The 12,947-nt window shown below is 39.7% G+C and overlaps 1 protein-coding gene across 1 annotated transcript in view; it reads left to right on the top strand.

The window, feature by feature from the left end:
• The window catches only part of clasp2 (cytoplasmic linker associated protein 2), a 63,061-nt gene extending 50,334 nt beyond the window's left edge, over positions 1 to 12,727 (top strand). The window contains 13 exon segments of the mRNA XM_082185820.1: positions 260 to 338; positions 2,770 to 2,913; positions 3,066 to 3,209; positions 3,938 to 4,044; positions 4,191 to 4,341; positions 5,113 to 5,314; positions 5,400 to 5,593; positions 5,690 to 5,818; positions 5,940 to 6,146; positions 11,448 to 11,471; positions 11,474 to 11,503; positions 11,505 to 11,567; positions 11,676 to 12,727. Coding sequence (XP_082041946.1) covers positions 260 to 338; positions 2,770 to 2,913; positions 3,066 to 3,209; positions 3,938 to 4,044; positions 4,191 to 4,341; positions 5,113 to 5,314; positions 5,400 to 5,593; positions 5,690 to 5,818; positions 5,940 to 6,146; positions 11,448 to 11,471; positions 11,474 to 11,503; positions 11,505 to 11,567; positions 11,676 to 11,765 — 1,564 coding nt within the window. The 3' untranslated portion in view covers positions 11,766 to 12,727.
• Positions 12,728 to 12,947: the final 220 nt, after the last annotated feature.

Here is a 12,947-nt window from a genome sequence, read left to right as displayed (position 1 = left end):
CGCTTGCAGACTGTCTCTGAAACTTTCTGACTCTACTTTTTTTTTTCATCCATAGCAAGCATATTTAATGGTGTTTTGACAATTCAGAGCCACCGAATCACGAATATTCACGAATACGAAAAAACACATGCGAAGATTTGGGACTCAGTGTGCAAGGACCTTAACCCTGTCAGCTATTATTTCTACAATGCTCTTGATATCAAGTGTCCACATATATCTGCTCTCAAGAATGATTCATTTCTCTTGTGTCTTTCTTCAGAGAATCTTTCCCGAATGATCTGCAGTTCACTATCCTGATGAGATTCACCGTTGACCAAACACAGACACCAAACTTAAAGGTAAGTGGGTTTTTTTTTTTTTTTAGTGACACTGTATGGATGGGCGACTAGGACTGACTCTCGAAAGCTCTGCTTTCAGTGAGTGTTAAAGTAACCTGACATGGCTGTCAGGTCTTGCTTAAGTGCTTGCTTTGGAGTTTCTACAGGATGTCATGTGCTGGCTCAATGTACTCAGGTTGTTGTTGTTGTTGTTGTTGTTGTTGTTGTTGTTACCCCTCCATTAAAGCTCATGCAAACCACAAGGACATTGTTTTGCATAAGAATTCCCAACCTCTACCTCAGTGTTTCCTGCACCGCGGATGAATATGAAAAGCCACCATTTTAGCGGTGTTGTATTGCTATTGCACTGTTGAATTTGTAAACCAATCACTCAATTGTTACCATTCTTAGTAATTAATCCATTAAATCGGTTTAAGATTAAGTTTTTTGAAAGTCTTTGTCTTTTTTCTTCTTTTTTTTTTTTTACAATACTAAAAATGCACATTTGTCTCGTATTGATAGGGTCCCAAAGTTATTTTAGTAGTATTTAATAACTTTATTTATAACTAAATTTATTCATTTTTGTTTGTCATTAGTAGTTATAAATAAATAAATATTTATTTATTTATTTATAACTATTTTTTTAGTGCTTTAATTGAAGCGTTTTTTTTATTTTATTTTTTTAGCTTGTCGTCAAGATAAAATTTCTAATTTCTAGGTTTTTCATCTTATTTTTGCATTATTTTAATTTCCAAAAAAAAAATGTAATTGTTTAAATTCACAATAATAACAGGGAGCATTAAATGACAATATATTGATAAATGTGAGGGGAAAAAACTTTACAAATTGCATATCTGAGTTTCAGACTTCAATTTTATTTGAATAAAAAAAAATTAGGGGGAAAAATTGGGTTACACTTTATTTGTAAGGTGTCCATGATACAGTGTTATTATACATTTAAGTACTGAGTAATAATAATTAACTACATGTACTTACTTTTGGGTTAGTTGCATGTAATTATTCATAATTTATAGTTATTACTATAGTAACTACATGTAGCAAGAACACTGTGAAATAGCGTTGTCAAAAATTGTGTCGACGTCATCGGCTGCAACAAGAAAACCCTGTAGGAAACACTGCCCTACACCAATCCCATAACCACATCTGCCCAACTCCCCTCTAACCAAACCATCTCCCCTTTCATCTACCTCACATTCGCCATCTCTTTTTCAGCAGTGTGACTGATCACCGCACCCTGTCCAGTTTTCTCCCCCTTATCTGCGTGTCTGTCAGGGCTCCCTTTCATTGACGTGCTCTCCCTCTCTCTCTCTGAAGCCGGGGAGAAGGCGCTGTTGCTGGTACGGGGGCGGGGCTATAGAATTGCTTCCCCTCAGAAAGCGACGGCATGCTTGCACACTGCAGGAAAATATCCAATTGTGGAACCAAGCAGTACAGGTCAGTGAGACACAGGGGAAGCAATTCTGTAACGCGCAGCTCCCACAACTAAAACCCCCTCAGCTAAGCTAGCTCGACTTCTATTCAGAATTATCCGACAGGGATAAGTAACTCACGGAATCTTTATACGCAGATTTCCGCCCGTAATTCACCACTATTACAGTAAGATATAAAAAAAATAATAAACAAAAAAAATTTATACTTTTGTTCAGGAAGGATGTAATAAATTGATCAAATTGACAGTATAGAAATGTATGTTGCAACTATTTCTATTCATCAAATAATCCTGAAAATATCACAGTTTCCTCTAAATATGAAGCAGCACAACTGTTTTCAACACTGATAATAATAATAAGAAATGTTTCTTAAGCAGCAAATCAGCATATTAGAATGTTTTCTAAAGGATCATGTGACTGAAGAATAAATTACACTTCAAAATACATTCAAATAGAAAACAACTATTTTAAATTGTAACAATATTACTTTATATTTTATTCATATTAGATAAATGCAGCCTTGCTAAGCGCACAACTTTTCTTTTTTAAATTACCCAAACATTTGAAAGGTAGTGTAGAAAATGTGGGAGAAAGTGCTTGTTGAGGGCCTAGTTATTGCCTTGATCAGTCAGTGTTGACAGAAGCAGGATGATGTTTGAGAGAGGGGGGCGTCAGTGAACGAGAGCAGGGCACAACACAAACACACAAGCCCAATCACACCCGTCATGCTCGTCCCAACTTCCCCCTGCTGTCTTGCTTCATTTCATGGATTTAAGAATAGCTGTAATTAAGTGCTTGTCTGTAACGGATGGTCTGCAGCGTTGATGTGTGGAAACGTGTGATTCTGATTGGTCTTTATGTGGAGAAGATTGATTTAAAGGAGGGTTTTTGATTGAGGTACAATGTTTTCTTTGGAGTGAATGCTACTGTTGTCTTTGGATGACATAATATGATTTTAGATGATTTTGTTGCAGAGTTGTAACATAAGAATGATGTTTCAGGTGAAGGTGGCCATATTGAAGTACATAGAAACACTGACACTACAAATGGAGCCACAGGATTTTGTCAACTCGAGCGAAACCAGACTGGCGGTGTCTCGTATCATTACGTGGACCACCGAACCCAAGAGCTCGGATGTCAGAAAGGTACAAGACATTATGTGCTTATTACGTGAATGATATTTCAAATGTTTCTACATTTTCAGCTTTAAACGTGAGATCTGATTATTTATAGTTTGTTAGATCTACTCTGGTGGTGTTGATTGGTTTGAAGGCCTAATTATGTGCTTTGATTACAGGCAGCGCAGTCGGTGTTGATCTCACTGTTCCAGCTGAACACACCAGAGTTCACAATGCTTCTCGCAGCACTACCTAAAACCTTTCAGGATGGAGCCACCAAATTGTTGCAGAACCACCTACGAAACACAGGCAACACAGCCCAGGTGATTAACAAACTCTTTTAAAGGGATACTCCACTTTTTTTTGGAAATGGGCTCATTTTACAACTCCCCCAGAGTTAAACAGTTGAGTTTTACCGTTTTCGAATCCATTCAGCCGATCTCCGGGTCTGGCGGTACCACTTTTAGCGTAGCTTAGCATAGATCATTGAATCGGACAGGACCATTAGCATCTCTCTCAAAAAAAATGACCAAAGAGTTTCGATATTTTTCCTGTTTAAAACTTGACTCTTCTGTAGTTACATCGTGTACTAAGACCGACGGAAAATGAAAAGTTGCGATTTTCTAGGCTGATATGGCTAGGAACTATACTCTCATTCCTGCGTAATAATCAAGGAACTTTGCTGCCGTACCATGAGTCCAGCAGGCGTAATGATATGACGCAGCGCCTGAAAATAGGTCTAATAGGTTAGACAAGCTTAGTCCCGGTCACGTTGGAAGTTATCTAGCTGGGGACTATTTTCAGGCGCTGCATCATATCATTACGCCTGCTGGACTCATGGTACGGCAGCAAAGTTTCTAAGCTATGCTAAAAGTGGTACCGCCAGACCCGGAGATCAGCTGAATGGATTCGAAAACGGTAAGACTCAACTCTTTAACTCTGGGGGAGTTGGAAAATGAGCCTATTTCCAAAAAAAGTGGAGTATCCCTTTAAAAACCGCTTCTGAACCACTTTTCTGTCTGCACTAACATGTTTTTTTTTTATCTTGCAGGCTACAATGGGAAGCCCACTCACCCGACACACCCCAAGATCACCAGCTAGTTGGTCGAGCCCTTTAACATCCCCTACCAACACATCACAAAACACACCTTCACCAAGGTACGCCACTGGGTCTCAAACTATAAAACATTGACAGAGATTCATTCACTCCATAAATGCTGTGATTTGGGTTATGTAGTCGTTTGCTCAGCATTTCTGCGTAGCTAAACATTCCATGTAAATTATGTGTGTGTATCATTTCACAGTGCATTTGATTACGATACCGAGAACATGAACTCTGAGGAGATCTACAGCTCCCTAAGAGGAGTCAGTCAGGCCATCCAGAACTTCAGCGTCCGCAGCCAAGAGGACATGACAGAGCCGGCGCGGAAAAGAGATGGAGATGGGGGAGAAGAGGTAAGAAAAGCAAAACACGTGTTTCTGAAATACGCTCTAAGCAGTTGACCAATCACAACACAATGGTCCAGCCGACCAATCAGAGCACATTGTGCTTTTCAGAAGGAGGGGCTTCATAAAGACTGGAACCCTAAAGACTGGAACTCTAGTAGAGCCCAAAACTAAAATCAAGACTTTGTAAAAGGGCATAATAGTTCCTTTTTAATACTTAATACTGCATCATTTGCAGTATTGTTATTGTTAACTAAAACAAACTATAAAAGCTGAAATAAAATAAATTATTGATGGAAAAAACTTACAAAACTTAATCTTATTTTTATTTCAGTTAGTTGCCAAATCATCATTTCAAATTTAAGTTGAGGTACTTATAACTAAAACTGAATCTAAAATAAAATCATGCTAAATATAATTTTTTTTTTTTTTTAAGTAATAAAAATGACAAAAGCACAACAAAATTAAAATAAATTCTAATTAAATTCTCATATTAATAAATACTATAATATTATGTAAATAATACTACATTAACACTTGAGATGACTTGATATAAAAAGGCAAAGACTGCAGAGTGAAATGAAAGCACTGGTATTTTACCATGGGCTATGGTGATACAGATAAGCACTCATTATATAAAACCGTTTGACTTTTCGCTGTGGATATTGACCAGTTAGAATCAAGTATTCCAGAGAGCAGTCTAATCAGATTATAAAATACACTGAAATCTAAAAGCATATCACTAATGTGTGAATGTATTATGTATGTGTCTCTTTACAGGGTTGTGATCAAACCACAGAATCTGGTCGGACGGCGCTGGATAACAAGACATCTCTGCTAAATACAATGCCACTCTTCTCATCGAGTCCCCGCCCAAAAGGGGAACACCAGCCAGTCAGCTACTCTGACTCTTCCTTCAGCTCCTCCCCTTTTAATAAAAGCGTGAAAGATGCAGACCAGGATGCCGAGTGCCTCACTGATGGTAATGCACTTCTGTAACTGCTTGGTCAAGTGTATGCATGTAAACCCGTGTGTGTCTTACATCCTTTCTGCTGATGGTGTTACAGACAGTGGTGTGGACCAGTCTGAGGTGGTTTCTGAGCTCCTAAAGGAGCTCTCGAATCACAGCGAACGAGTGGAAGAGAGGAAAGCCGCGCTGTGTGAGCTAATGCGGCTGATCAGAGAAACACAACTGCATGTTTGGGACGAGCACTTCAAAACCATCCTCCTTCTGCTCCTGGAAACACTTGGGGATGGAGAGGTGATCGCAAACATACACTCACTGCTGTAAACGCACTCTAATGTGAGTCATGAGGACAACCAAATTTAGTTGCTGATCTTTATTTCTCTCTCTCAGCACGTCATTCGGGCATTAGCACTCCGGGTGTTAAAGGAAATCCTTAACAGGCAGCCGTGGCGCTTTAAAAACTATGCGGAACTCACAATTATGAAGACCCTGGAAGCACATAAAGACCCACACAAAGAGGTCAGGCATCCCTAAAGGGATAGTTCACCCAAAAATCACAGTTCACACAGACAGATTGACAACCTAAACTAAAGCGCAAGTCTAAACCCAGACACAAAATGTCCTTTTCTCTCTGAATCAGGTGGTGCGGGCCGCAGAAGAGGGGGCGTCTATGTTGGCAACCTCAATAAGTCCCGATCAGTGTATCAAGGTGCTATGCCCCATCATCCAGTCGGCAGATTACCCCATCAACCTGGCTGCCATCAAGATGCTCACCAAAGTCATCGACCGGCTGCCCAAAGAGGGTCTCGTTCAAATGCTCCCAGAGATCGTCCCTGGGCTCATTCAGGTAAATACTGTAGGCTACTTTATATACAGTACCGTTCGAAAGTGGTTTTTTTTTTTTTTTTTTTTTGAAATTAATACTTTCATTCATCAAGGATGCATTAAATTGAACAAAAATGACAATAAAGACATTTGACAAATATCCAAATTATATCTATTTCAAATAAATGCTGTTCTTTTGAAAGAATCCTGAAAAAAAGGTATGTTTGTACTGCAATTTTATCAAATAAATGTAGCCTTGGTGAGCATAAGAGACCTCTTAGAAAAACAAATCTTATTGGCCCCAAACTTTTAAACGCTAGTGTGTGTGTATATATATATATATATATATGAAGAGTTTGGTTCCTAAACGCCATTTTTTTTTAAATTTAGTTCCCGCAAAAATCAGTATTGTATAGGGTCGGTATTGAAAAGTCCATTTTAAATTTTACGTAAAATGCGATATCCGCCGTGTTATTCTCTCATGTTTTCTCCCTTTCTTTCCAAACCGCGACAAACGCCAGTCTCCTTTCTCTGCAGAATGCGATAAATCCGCTCAACCAATCACAGCGCATCATTCCACGCATTGTAAACAGTGACGGCGGCGCTCTGAATACACCTGGCATCCTAGTTTTTCCTATCTACTTTGAACTTTTTAATCAACAATCAAACAAAAATGTGTATAATTTTGACGGCATTGATGAACCTGTGGTGGTTTCTGCGGTAGGGAAGAAACGTAAGCCATCGAAATCTAATCATTTACGTGAGGAGATTAAGAAGACGAGGCACGCGGGAGGAGGAAAAATGCCGGCTGTTGTTTGTTCTCACACGACACGACAGCATCAAACTTCAGTCACGCTGACACGTTAACCCCTGGGGATCTTTTGAAAAACTTTCAATTGTTTTACTCAAAGTCAACGAAAACCGAGCAGGACCAAGCCATTTTACAGATGATCGCCGTCAAAAAAGTTCAGGAGGTATTTCCTAGCGATGGCTGATTGTATGTATTTTTAGTCCAGTGCCTGTAATAAGATATTGACCGAGTTCAGAGGCTGTCATATGTGGATCAACTTATTTTGTTGTGTATTTTCAACAGTTTCAATATGAAAAATAACTTTTATATTGATTCAATGGATTAATTGCATTTTGAAAAAAAAGTGTCATGAATTTATTGCATTTTGGGGAAAAAAATTTCAGTTTTTATAATAAATCTTTGAAATCAAAATCTGGATTAGATTTTTTTTTTTTTGTTATTATAACCTAAAGATGCTATGTGAAAGTTTGAAACAGAAAATAGTGGTTTTCATCTTGCCACATTCTTGGTAAAGAAAACACATTTTTACTCAAATTAATCAAAATGGATTTATCGCGTTTTGGAACCAAACTCTTCATATATGTGTGTGTATATATATATATATATATATGGCAGGGAACAATAACTATGAAGTTTTAATAATCGTTCTAATTCTATAAGAATAGGGAAGTCCACAACTATAATGATAACACAGGATCGATATCGTTGGAGTCACTTTCAAAAGGATTTTTTCCCCAGCTGGTCAATTCACCTTTATTTATATAGTGCTTTGTACAATAAATATTAGTTTAAAGCAGCTTTACAGTGATAACAGGAAAATGACGTGATTCGGCTGTCGTTCAGCTTAAGTCAGTTCAGTGTTGATTCAGTACCGTTGTAAAGGTTTTCCTCTGGCCAACGAACGAACACGGTGTCATGATCCAGGCTGCTTCACAAGTCAAAATTCAGATCGGGATCGGTAGCGTTCATATATTCATCCAGTTCCTTTTGCTTGAAGATCGATTCATCACGCCGGTATGGAGCCAAAGCTGGCCATAAGGTCTGTGCGGAGGACCTGTCTGGTTCTTGTGATCTATGCTGAGGATCTGTGCCAATGGCTGTCGTGTCGACGAGGCCTTCGCAGGGATTGTCTAGTTGACACGGTCTCTGCTGACTTTCAGGGCTGCGTTTTGGTCGTGTCTAGGTGAAGGTCCACCATCTGATCTGGATACGGACCGGATCCGGCTGACTACGGTAACCTCGGGTTAAGGATGAGACAGACAGACTAATGTTAGTGTAGATGCCATTCTTCTTACGATGTAACAAGTACATCGGGTGTTATAGGAAGTGTTACCGGTTCCGGTTGACCTAATTTATGCTGCCTAACAATAATTTAACTGATTTGAATTATCGAAATTGATAATGTGCTTTATGTATGCCAGGTTAAAGAGATGTGTTTTCAGTCTAGATTTAAACTGACAGAGTGTGTCCGCTTCCCGAACAAGGCTAGGAAAACTATTCCAGACTTTGGGTGTTAAATAGGAAAGGATCTACTGACTGCAGTTGATATTGATATTCTAAGTATTATCAACTGGCCAGAATTTTGAGATCCCAATAGACCTGAAGGACTATAATGCGTTAAGAGCTCGCTCAAGTACTGAGGAGCTAAATCATTTAGTGCTTTGTAGGTAGTTAGCTAGATTTTAAAATGTATACAATGTTTAATAGGGAGCCAATGCAGTGCTGACAGAACCGGGCTAATATAGTCATACTTCCCGGTTCTGGTAAGAACTCTAGCTGAGGCATTTTGGACCTGCTGGAGTTTGTTTATTAAGCGTGCAGGGCAACCACCCAGTAGAGCATTACAATAATCTAGCCTTGAGGTCATGAACGCATGAACTAACTGTTTCGCATTTGTCATTGAGAGCATATGTCATAATTTAGATATAGTTTTAAGATGGAAGAATGCAGTTTTACCACTGATCTATATAATGACTGGATAGCTCATGACGTTCTAAAGCCACCGGAAGTGTTCGAGTGGCCATCTTACGATTCCCTACCAGCGGAGGGCTCCAACGGCTGTTATACAGAGATTGGTAGCTCCGACGGCACTTTTAAGTTGACCCGCTGTGCAGCATACAAGTGTAAAACGACGTTTACAAAAGGATGTAGAAAAACTGCCCATAGGTTGTAATTCAAGCACTGTAAGTAGTAATTTATATGCAAAATTGTCGCTATGCCCGTGTTGTTTTCTCCGAGGCAAGAGTAATGCTGCTGCTGCTTCAAAAAACAACGATAAAACAGTCAACAGTAGCCTATAAGAAACCTTTCACTTAAAATCACAATTAAGTGTCCAATAGCGACACCATTTGACAGCTTCAAAAGAGCTTCGTGCAGAGTCCGTTTACCGTTACATTAACCCATTATGCATTTCCTGAACATGTACTTGCTAAACAAACACTTTATATTAACAAACTACTAATCTATAAAACACAATCAGTCTTCCGACTTTTTACTATTGTGTCAATTAATGTTGATAAGCGTGAGGGAGAGAGAGCAATACAGCGCTCGTGTTGCTTGAAGGCGGGTGAGAGTGCGCTGCGCGTGGCCTCTCTCTCTCTCTCTCTCTCTCTCTCTCTCTCTCTCTCTCTCTCTCTCTCTCTCTCTCTCTCTCTCTCTCTCTCTCTCTCTCTCTCTCTCTCTCTCTCTCTCTCTCTCTCTCTCTCTCTCTCTCTCTCTCTCTCTCTCTCTCTCTCTCTCTCTCTCTCTCTCTGCTTGTTCTTATGCGCCCTGTCCACTGATATAAGTAATTCGTTGTTACGACGACTTATGTTCACTCGTTTGAAAAAATTGTGGACACGTTGAACTAATTCCTCCCTCATTTTGATTTAACGAATTACAACGTGGCCACAATATAGTAAAACAAGGGAACATCGTGCTGAGGTATTTTTAATTCGTGGCCACGAAACAATATTCAACTGAATATTCACCAATTCACAAAAATATTGGTCTTTAGCATTCACTATTTAATTATTAGTATCAAACTGTTTTTCTTACCTGTGAAGATAGCTCTTCAGTGAAGGCCGACTAGTGTTTTCGTACAGCTTTTTATTCCTTTTGCAAAGAAATTGCCGTTTTTTAATAAGCAGGAAAAATTTCCGACTTTAAACAAATACCCATTTAAATGCTTAGGATGTTTGCGTTGTGAGAATGTACAGGGAGACTTAAGATTTTAAAACTGTGTCTCGTTAGGCAATGTTTTTTCAGTCAAATCATAACATTTCCTATTGATTCAATAGAACGCGTGAGCTCACTAGGGAATCCCAATATGGCGGCGCGGTGGCTTCACTGTTTGACGTCATGAGCTATCCAGTCATTCTATATAGATCAGTGGGTTTTACAGATACTAGACACGTGACTTTCAAATGAAAGATTGTTATCAAAGAGCACACCCAGGTTCCCAACTGACGACAAAGACTTTCTAGGTTCTAGAGTATAGGGCTGAGTATCATCAGCGTAACAGTGAAAGCTAATGCCATGCTTCCTAATGATATCTCCCAACCAAGGGTAGCACGTACAGGGTGAAAAGCAACGGTCCTAGTACTGAGCCTTGTGGTACTCCATACTGAACATGTGATTGATATGACACCTCTTCATTTACTGCTACAAATTGGTAATGGTCAGATAAGTATGATTTGAACCATGCCAATGCAATTCCACTAATGCAAAAATAATTTGAGTCTATTCAAAAGAATGTTGTGGTCGATAGTATCAAATGCGGCACTAAGATCCAGTAACACTAATCGAGAGATACAACCACGGTTGGATGATAAGAGCAAATCATTTGTAACTCTAATTAGAGCAGTCTCAGTAGCCTACTGTGATACGATCTAAATCCTGACTGGAAATCCTTGCAGATACCATTTGATGAATGATAAAGCATTGCCAGCCAATCAGAAGAAACAGAACTTTATTGTACACTGGCATGGATTCTAATATAGTTATCTCTCCTGGTGTGAGCAGGTGTTAATTCCCTGGTGCACTTGCATTCATTTTACATCACAAACATGCACGCCACATGACAGAACTCAATATATAGTGTGTTTTAATTTTTTTATTTGGTGCTATTATGCGCAGCAGAGTAAACGGCACTTCTGTGCGCACCCGAGTCCGCTCGACAGCTTTCAGATTAGCAATTTTTTCATGCAATCCGTGCCCCGTTTCGAACTAAACTTCCACAGTAATGAGCGTTTCTGACACACACTGTAAGCAGTCGACCAATCACAACAGACTGGGCCATCGGACCAATCCGAGCAGAGCAGGCTCTCAGAATGGAGGGGTTTAGTGAGACTTAATTCTTGATTGAACCATTCCAGACACTGAGAGAAAAGAGATGATGCTGCAATGTAAATAATGAGACAATTAAAGTGTTTTTGATGCTTGTAAACCTGTTGTAAGAGAATTGTAGGCATAAATGGGGCATTTTAAAGTTGGTCCCTGCATGTTTTGATTGTAATTTTCTCTCATTCGCAGGGTTATGATAACTCTGAGAGCAGGTAGTACGAAAGGCGTGTGTATTTTGCCTTGTGGGCCGTCTATGCTGTCATCGGAGAGGATCTGAAACCTCACCTCAGCCAGCTGTCCGGCAGCAAGGTGAGCACTTTCCTCTTATTAAATGTCTGTTTTTTTCCCCCTCCTTACTCTCACTATCGCTCTGTCTTTATAGAGTAATGTATAACATGACATTTTCTCTCTTCCCAGCTGAAACTGTTGAATTTGTACATAAAGCGAGCGCAGAGCGGCTCCAGTGGAAGTGACCAGTCTTCAGATTTGGGAGGGCAGGGCCTGTAGCCGTGCCGTCACTATTCAGAACTACAGCACTCTCTTAGTGCAGGGGACCCTAGCTGGCTTTTTAACTCACATGCATACACAAACAAACACCTACACCCGCTTGCATACAGATACGCAAAGCCGCATGCCACCTACACTGCTGGACACCCTCCTCCGGCCCCACATCACCTTCCAGTCGGACTGAAACGCTTCTTCCCAACTAGGATCACCATCGCTCCGTGTTCGTGTCTGAGAGACCGGGTGGTGGTCTGATGTAGTTTTGTCACCTTGTCAATGAGAAGATTGTGTCTACGAGTGTGTGTGTGTGTCGGAAGCAAAACGTTGGAGGAGGGCGGCAACCCGGCAGAGAGAGTCGTGGGTGTCATTTTGTGCAACGTGGAGATCATTTCTTTTTATCAAAGAGCTTTTGAGAAACTCAGATTTTTAAGATGAAGTTCAAAACTTCTTGGTCTGAGCGACGTGTCATTAACGTTCCTAATTGCTCACTATTGATATTAATGGTCATATCAGTTCATAACAATGAGCGGTTGGTCCAGCTTGCTCTATTAGAAGGCATACTTTGCTTGGCTATATGCATGTCATGAATTAAACTGAACCTTTTTATCTGGTTGCCTACAACAAGGCCCCGCATCAGTCGCCACACACACACCTGAGATTCTCATCGCGGCGAGGCCACACCACATAGGCGATATGTATCTATATATACCTTAACAAAGGAATATTCAAGAAGATCTTGTGACGTCCTGAGGGTGTGTGGATTCTTTTAAGTAGCATAGTGTCATTCTTCTCTGATGGGAAATTTGTAGAAATGTATTTACGCATCTTAATCCCGCAATTGTCTCGTCACTTCTTTCCTGTAGTGTCGGTCTTTCTCCCCCGTGAGGAAGTTCTCTTTCTTCCCGCTGCATTTCTAGACCTGTGCTAACGATGAAATTAAAATAAAGAAAATGTACAGTAATGAACTAATTGTCTCATTTTTATCTTTTTATTTCTCTGTCACTTGAAACTAAATGCAACAAATGTATGAAGGTAAAATGCAAGTTTTGCATTAAAGGGTTAAAAATGCAAACTGTCACCATTTTCTCACCTTTATGATTTTCTTTATTCTGTTGAACATAAAAATATATTTTGAAGAATGTTTTCCACTTTTTGTCCATAATGAAACCAATCCGAACATTTGAC

The sequence above is a fragment of the Leuciscus leuciscus genome (assembly GCF_965113295.1).
Source record: "Leuciscus leuciscus genome assembly, chromosome: 12".
Classification (NCBI taxonomy): Eukaryota; Metazoa; Chordata; class Actinopteri; order Cypriniformes; family Leuciscidae; genus Leuciscus; species Leuciscus leuciscus.
Note: the sequence above shows the minus strand (reverse complement) of the source record. Positions and strands in the feature narration are given on the sequence as shown.